The 7,694-nt window shown below is 70.2% G+C and overlaps 1 protein-coding gene across 1 annotated transcript in view; it reads right to left on the bottom strand.

Annotated features, from left to right (window-relative positions):
• The window catches only part of ADAMTS7 (ADAM metallopeptidase with thrombospondin type 1 motif 7), a 28,303-nt gene that overhangs the window by 1,167 nt on the left and 19,442 nt on the right, over positions 1-7,694 (bottom strand). Inside the window, exons 17-24 of the mRNA XM_029952323.1 lie at positions 7,341-7,482; positions 5,397-5,523; positions 4,869-5,082; positions 3,310-4,575; positions 2,538-2,690; positions 2,029-2,202; positions 1,793-1,939; positions 906-1,068 (exon numbers count right to left, since the gene is read on the bottom strand). Of these exons, the coding sequence (XP_029808183.1) occupies positions 906-1,068; positions 1,793-1,939; positions 2,029-2,202; positions 2,538-2,690; positions 3,310-4,575; positions 4,869-5,082; positions 5,397-5,523; positions 7,341-7,482 (2,386 nt within the window). The remainder of the gene's footprint in view (positions 1-905; positions 1,069-1,792; positions 1,940-2,028; positions 2,203-2,537; positions 2,691-3,309; positions 4,576-4,868; positions 5,083-5,396; positions 5,524-7,340; positions 7,483-7,694) is intronic.

Raw genomic sequence — 7,694 nt, 5'->3', positions numbered from 1 at the left:
CTGCCAGGTGAGCGCCGGGGGCGGGGCAGGGGCAGCTCTGCAGGGCCTGGAGGCCGGGAATTGAGGAGGCCGGACCACCCCTCGCAGCGGCCTGGGTGGCACTGCCCAAGGAGCTGGCCACTGCAGGGGGCAGGTCCCTGAGGCCCTGAACGCCAGCCTGAGCGCCCCAGACTGCCCTGTGTCCACACCCTAGGGGCAGGGGGCAGGGGGCAGGGGGCAGGCCGCCGCTGGGCTGTCCTCCTGACCCCACGGCTGCAGTGGCCGACAGCCTGTGAGGAGAGGAAGCAGCCCACCTTCCCTGAGCACCTCCGGGACCCTCCTCTCACCCAGGACCTTGCTGGTGCTCCACCCACCCTGTCCCCAAGCGCGGGAGCCCTCGGCTCCTTTATGGGCCAGGAAGTGGGACCCCCAAGGCCACACAGCTGGCGAGCAGTTTCCTGTGCTCGGGGCGGCCGGAAGACGGCCGCGCGCCGGGGGCCCCCCCTCCTGTGGGACGCAGCCAGCAGGACCCCGGAGGGGAGGCCGCGCTCTGTGGCTGCACTGCCATCCTCCTCCAGCCCGGAAACGGCACAGGCCAGAACTGGGGCTGGGGGCTCAGCCAGGCCTGGGCTCCAGAGCCCCAGGGACGTCCCTGGCCTCGCTCGGCGGGTAACTGAGACCCAGGGGAAGGAGGGGCTTACTCAAGGTCACACAACAGCTTGGGGGGCGAGTCTGCTCTCTCCCTGCGCTGCCTCCCCTCTTCCTGCACCAGAGAACGCTGCCTGTGGGTGTGGTGGGCCCAGCCCTGGCCGCTGCCTGGTACCCCGAAGCCGCACGATTATCGGGCAGCCAGCCCTGTGGGGCGACAGCTGGAGGACCCCGTCTCCCGCGACGCCCCGTCACAGCCGCCGCGAGGAAGCACTCACGCGGGGCCTCGCTGAGCTCGCAGTCCTGGCTGCCGCACGGCCGGGCGCTCTCCGGCCAGGCCTCGTGGCCGCACTGGTCACTGTCCTCCTCCGGCAGCCCGGTCTGGGTGTTGACGCACCTGACCAGGCGCCGCTGCACGCCGCCGCCGCAGGGGGCTGAGCACTGGGGGGGGGGGGGGGGGGGGGGGGGGGGGGGGGGGGGGGGGGGGGCGCCTCCCAGCCCCGCACACGCCTCCTCATAGCCCAGCCGCAGGAGGCACACCTGCGCGGAGGCCCAGGCAGGCCGAGACAGGGCCAGGGAGGAGGCAGAAGGCTCACCCAGGGCCCTCCATCCAGAGTCAGGCTTTAGCTACTAGGGTCTGAGTTTTAGAAAGCTCTAAAAATAGGTTTAATCTCTGCCATTCAGCGCCAGGCCCTAGACCAAGGGCCTCGCCGTGTTAAGCCTCACACGTCCGAGGATGAGGAAACCGAGGCCCAGAAAGGCGAAGCAACCTGCCCAGAGTCGCTCAGCGGCCGGTGCAGCAGGGACGGGGGTTCCGGAACCCTGGGCTCTGGCAGGAAGGTGTCCCGCCTGCCGGACGCCTCGCTGGCCCCCCTCTGCCCCCTCTGCCGCCTCCGCCTCTGCTCAGTTCCCGGAACGTTCACGTCTTTCGTTCCTGCCCCCTTGGCACCTGCGGTTCCCCTCGGGCCTCTTCTCCGGACCCCGGAGGCCCACGGCCTCTCTCCAGAGTCCTGCACGCCAGAGAACCTGCCACTCCTCTCTCTCCCCCGGGAGCAGGGTGGGGGCCCGGTCTGGCCCCCACCCGCATCTGAGGTGAGGGCCTGGGGCAGAGGACTGAGCGGTGGCTGTGGGCACCTGTCCTGTTCCTCCTCCGAGTGCAGCTCACCTGGCCCCAGGGCCCCACCACCCACTTCGTACAGGGGTGGGTGTTGCAGGAGCGCGTGCTGTTGGGTCTCAGGGCCTCCTCACAGAGGCCCGGCTCCGGGCAGGTCACCAGACGCTGCTGCTCACCCCCACCGCAAGCCTCCGAGCACTGGAAGGGCACGACGGGCAGAGAGTGGGGTCAGGGCGCTGCCAGGGCCCGAGGACCCCCCCACCCTCGTCCTGGCCCCCAGGCCTCACCTCTCTCCAGGAAGAGACGTACCAGCTGAGGCAGGGCCGGGTGCCGCAGGGCCGGCGGGCAGGGGGCATGGCCGGCCCCGGCTGGCAGTGGAAGGGTCTCAGTGGCCGGAGGTCCTGCGTGTCCACACACTGCACGTCCCGTGCCGAGGACCCTCCACCACAGCTGCGGGAGCACTGCGGGCGGAAGAGCCACTGTGAAACACCCCCCCCCCGCCCACACACACACACAGCCCCCCACCACCCCCTGCCCTTGGGGGCAGGTCTCTGCAGAGCCCCAGGGAGAAGCCGGCCAGCAGGCCCTGGAGCCCGGGGACAGATGGACACAGGGGAACGGAAAGCGGGTGACCATGAGGTCCCGAGGGTGACGGCAGGTACAGGGAAGGGGCTGGGGCAGGTCGCACAGAACCGAGGGGGGATGAGGGACAGGCCAGGATGGCAACCCAGAGCCTCCCGGCCTGCCCTGGCTGCGGATCCCGCTCCCACCCCCCCACCCCCCGGGGCCCGCGAACCTTGCTCCAGTTGCCCGCGTGCCAGGCGGCACAGGGCCTCAGGTGGCAGCGGCGGGCGGGCTGGGGCCGGCCCTCGGGGGCACAGTCGTCCTCCCGGCCGGAGCTGCAGCGCACCGGCCTCCACACGGCGCCCAGGCCGCAGGTGGTGGAGCACTGGGGGCCAGGGCACGGCCGTGAGGGCGGGCAGATCCCCAGCGGGGCTGCCCCTTGTGGGGGGGGGCGCGGGGGGGCCTCAGTTTCCCCATCTGCAGAAGGGGCTCCTCCACCTATCTCCCCCCAGACCGTAAAGGACCAAAACTCACAAGCCACTGTGTGTCCTCACGGGGGACACACATGGTGACCCAGCCCCCATGACCAGGCTCACTGCTCCCCAGAACCTCAGAGGAAAGGAGTCTGGACCCCGTCTCTGCCTATCCCTCTCCACCCAAAACAGAACTCACACAGTGATACCATGGGGGCGCCCACCAGCTCCTGCCTGGTAGGCTCAGGCCCTCGGGGGCCTGACTGAGCAGGAAGGGGCCGCTGAGGGGGAGGCCGCCCCATCCTGAAAGCGTGCCAGCCAGAGTATGAGGACGCTGCTTCTGGCTGACCTCACCTGTGCCACCCACCCTCCCACAGAACCCCCCCCCCACCACCCCTGAGGGCCTCTGGGCACTCCAAAGACAGGCCTGGTCGGTGGGTTGCCCCCAGGGGCACAGGGAGGACATGACCTGGGACAGTGTTCCTCCCCCTCGGGCAGGGTTCAGTTCCCGGGTCCCAGATGGGTCCCTACCTCACTCCAGTTCCCCGCTTCCCAGCTGGCATTTGCGGCAGGGAGGAGGGGCGCAGCCAGGCTGGGGTCCGGCTGGGCCTCAGGGACGCTGCTGCCATTGGTCCAGCTGCCCTGAGCTGGGGTGGGTGCCGCAGAGCCGGGGAACTCTGGGCCTGGGGGTGTCGGGAGGAAGGCTCCTGGTGCTGCCGGGGTCCAAGGGACGGGAGGCCAGGGCTCCAAGGCGCCATCCCTGCCCTGGGTCTCTGGCAGAGGACTCGGTGGGGGTAGTGGAGGGGGAGGGGCAGGAGCCCCCCCAGTGGCGGGCCACGGCTCACTGTCCACTGGCCCAGGGCCACGGCTCAGAGCCGGCTCCCAGGCCACAGTCCCAGCTGTCCACAGAGATCCTGCGTCGGGACTGGGGGAGGGGCGGCTGGGGCCCATGGAGGACAAGGTGGGTGAGGTGGGGCGGGGCCCCTGGGGGAGGCTGGCACCCCCCTCCTCCTCCTCCTCCTCAGATAGCTCGTTGGTCCTCTCCCACCGCGGAGGGGGCGTCCAGCTCTGGCTGTCTTCCCCTCCCGGGAGCTTGTTTTGGCTCCCAGGAGCAGCTGGCATCTCCGTGCCACTGGCTGAAGTGGGGGGCCAGCCGGGGGGGCTGGAGTCTGGGGCCTCGACGGGGGTGTCTTCCTCAGGCAAGGAATTGGCCAGGGGGCTCCCAGGGGTCGGCCGCAAGGGCGGGAGTGGAGAGAGGCCAGCCTGGCCAGGCCAAGGGGTAGAGGGTCCATCTCCCAGCGCCCCCTCCTTCTCAGCCCCAGGAGGCTCTGAGGCCAGCAGGGGGGTGCCCGAGGAGGGCTCAGCAGGACTGCTCAGTGGCGGGGCCGTCCAGCCCCCTGCCCCTGCCAGGTCTGGGGCAGGGTCCTCCAGGGGCCCATAGGAGAGGTCCTCATGGAAGTTAATGAAATTGTAGTCATAGTAGAAATCATCAACAAACACAGGCCCTGGTGGGCCCAGCGCTGGGTCCTCCTCGATGGCGTTGCCCATGCCGGCCGGCGACGGGGGCGCGGGGGGCGGGGGGCGCGGGGCGATGAAGTCGATCTCGTTGAGGAGCTCGTGGCTGGAGGAGCCGCTGCCTGAGCCCTCGGGGCCCAGCGTGTCCAGGACCCGTGGACAGGACGGCAGAGGACAGGGTGCCCTGCTGGCCGGCCGGCGGGCCTCGTCGCAGGGGATGCCGGTGTCGTTGGTGCAGAGGACACTCCGGTGCTGAGTGCCGTCCCCACATGTAGCCGAGCACTGGGGAGGAGGCCACAGTGAGGGGCTCAGGCCAGGGGGGGCAGGGGCTGGGGGTGCCCTGCCTGCGGGCCCAGGTCAGAGCAGGAGACCTGAGCCACCACCCTCTCTGGGCCCGTCCGGCTGGACGCCGTGGCGTGCAGAGGTGGCTCCCTGGGGCGTCCTGGTCCCTGAGGCTCTGTGGCCCGGGGCTGGGCCGAGGACGCCCCCGGCTTCTCCCACTGTGGTGCCTGACGGCAAGGGCTCCCTGAAGACCAACAGCGGAGCTGAGGTGGGCCCCCCACCAGGACGCTCACCTGAGACCAGTTGCCCACAGCCCAGGTGGCGGGACAGAGCACCTCCTGGTTGCAGGGGCTTTCGGCTGGGGGCTGAGGGAGGTGCAGGCAGGCGGGCGGCGGCAGGGCCCTCTGCTCATCCAGCCCGACGCTGCGGATGCAGAGCACGGCGCGGCGGGCGAGGCCCCCAGGCCCGCAGGAGCGGGAGCACGCCTGCCACTCTCCCGCCCACCACCTGCGGGGCACACGGGCCGTGTCAGCGGGGCCTGGGCAGGCTCCCAGCGCCCAGGGTCCAGGCGCATCAGGTCGCAGCCCAGGGGACACTTTCCCAGAGCTTCGAGCCCAGTGACAGGACATCCCTGGGGGAGCTGGACAAGACCCAAACCCAAGTGACCAACGATGTCCTAGGCTGGTGCTAGCTGCCCTGGGGTGGGTGCTAGCTCCCCTGGGGGGGATTCAACCCCACTCCCTCTGCTCCCGTGGGCCCCGGGACGTGGGGTCTGTGGCGGGGCCAGGAGCTGGAAGGGGCAGTGGTCGGGGTGGGCTCACCGGGCAGGGCAGGGCTCCTCGCTGCACGGCCGCTGGCGGTCATCGGGCCGGCCCAGGGGGTCACAGTGTCTCTCGTCCACAGGCCCTACCTGCCGTTCAGTACAGTGCACCGTCTGCCTCTGCATACCTGGGGGGACGCGGGCGCTCAGCCTGGGCCCGGCACCCAGGGTGCCCCCGGGGATAAGGCCACACCCACTCCACTAGGATACCCCTCCCCGATACGGGCTCCCCTAGAACCCTCCCCCCGACACCCGCCCCCCTAGGACCCTCCCAGAACAAGGCCTCAGGGTCCTCCTTGCTGGCCTCCTAGCCTCCCCCCTGCCCCTACATGGGGACCAGAGCATGGAAGTTGTGGGCCTGAGCCAGCCCCTTGGCTTCCTAGCTGAGAGGCCTTGGGCAGCTCACCTGGTCTCCCTGAACCTCAGGATCTTCATCTATAAACAGGAGGAACGGTAACACCCGCCTCAAAGTGGGCGTGAGGGGACCGTGTGGCCGTGCAAACCCAGCCTCCCCTCCCAGCGGGGTGTGGATGCAGAAAAGGCAGAGAGGAAACTCCTCACACCCCCGAGCGGACGCTCCTCTCCAGCCCTGCAGCCCCACGCTGCCTGTCACCGTCCTGTCCTCCAGCCGCCGCCGCCGGCCCCTGGGGCTTTGCATGACGGTGCTCCCCCCTCCCACATGGCCCACGCCGTTCTGCGGACCCCCAGCAGGCTGTGCCTTCACCCCTCCCAGCCCAGAAGACCAGGCCTCCTTGGCCTGAGTTCCTGTCCACTCCTCCTCCCCTAGGGGGTTCTGGTTCTGTTCGAGGGCTGAGAAGGCACCCCGACGGGGTTCCCGTGCGCCAGGGAGCTCCGGGACGCGGTCCGTCCAGGGGGAAAGGACACAGGTCCCTCCCCGGGGGTCAGCCCCTCGCCCTTTCCTTCTTCCCGCCTGGACCCCAAGCCGGGGGAGGGAGGGGCCGCCTGACACACGGGAGCGGAATGGGGATGGGGATGAAGGTCCCGCCGGGCCAGCTGCCGGCAGCGCTGCCCCACCTGTGGGCCGGCCCCTTGGTGAGGCCCCCGGGCCGGTGTGTCTGCCGGGTTTGCTCTCGGGCCTGTAAGGCAAGCTTTTGGGGACCCCTGCCAGGCCTGTCGGCGGCTTTGGCTTGGTCATCATTCGAGCGTTTTAAGGAACGCGGAGGGACGCCTGGGTGGGGTCTCTGAGGCTGTGCTCTCACGATTCCTGGGTCTGGGCCTGAGTCGGGCTCCGTGCTGACTGTGCAGAACCTGCTTGGGATTCTCTCTCCCCCCCTCCCTGCCCCTCCCCAACTCGTGCAGTCTCTCAAAACAAAAAAATTTTGAAAAAGGAATGTTCAGATGTGTGCCCCAGATTCCTCGTGCTGAGATTCCGGGACGCGGAGGGGCGGTGGGGGCGACGGAGCCGCGGGAGTGGGGAGGCAGCGACACCGTCACAGGACTCGTGCGGGGGGAAGGACGGACCGCCAGGTGGGGAACGGGCCACTGGGCCCAGAGGCCCAGAGCCAGGGTGGGGACACGCTGGTGGTCCTGGCTCCCTCCGCCCCACCCCTCCTCCTCCCCCTCCTCGGGTGGCGGCCAGGGCCGTCCGGCTCGGGCCTCCCAGGACAAAGCCTGGAAGCCCGACTGCGCCAGGAGGTGGAGGAGGGAAGGAGCCCCAGGTGGGGCTCTGGGAGCACGGGGGTCAGGTGTGGGCGGGCAGCAGGAGCACTGCTGAGCGGCCTGCTGAGCAGTGCGAACGAAGGGAGAGGCAGCCAGGTGTCTCTGGGGACAGAGCGCCAGCAGCTGAGTGAGACCCGCCGGGCTGAGCGCCCGCCGGGTCCTGTGCTGGCCTCTTGCCCCGCGGCCCCCTCTGGAGATGGGGGCCCGGAGGCCCACACGTAAGCGGGAGCTGGAGGCTGAGGCCGGGCACCACCCCTCTCCTCACCTGTGCCACAGGTGACCGTGCACTTGCTCCAGGGCCCGTAGCTCCAGGAGAACTCGGGCGGCTGGCCGGGGCCGGGGCCGTCTGCCTCCCTGTGGATGGTGTACTCGTAGCGCACCCCGGGATTGTTTTCTTGGAAGAGCAGCTGAGGAGGGAGGGCGGGCAGGGGCCCTGTGAGCACGAAGGGTCCCCGCGGCCCGCCGCCCACCCAGAGCGACCGGCCATTGGGTAAGATCCAGCCCCAGCCGCTGCTGGGACCTAGGGCTACACCATGGGTCTGTCCTGGAGATGGGGGAACGAAGGCAGAGACCCCAGGGCTCTGTCCCCCCAGGGAGCTGGGGGCGGGGGCAGGGGGGC

This window comes from Suricata suricatta, chromosome 9 (assembly GCF_006229205.1).
Source record: "Suricata suricatta isolate VVHF042 chromosome 9, meerkat_22Aug2017_6uvM2_HiC, whole genome shotgun sequence".
Taxonomy (NCBI): domain Eukaryota; kingdom Metazoa; phylum Chordata; class Mammalia; order Carnivora; family Herpestidae; genus Suricata; species Suricata suricatta.
Note: the sequence above shows the minus strand (reverse complement) of the source record. Positions and strands in the feature narration are given on the sequence as shown.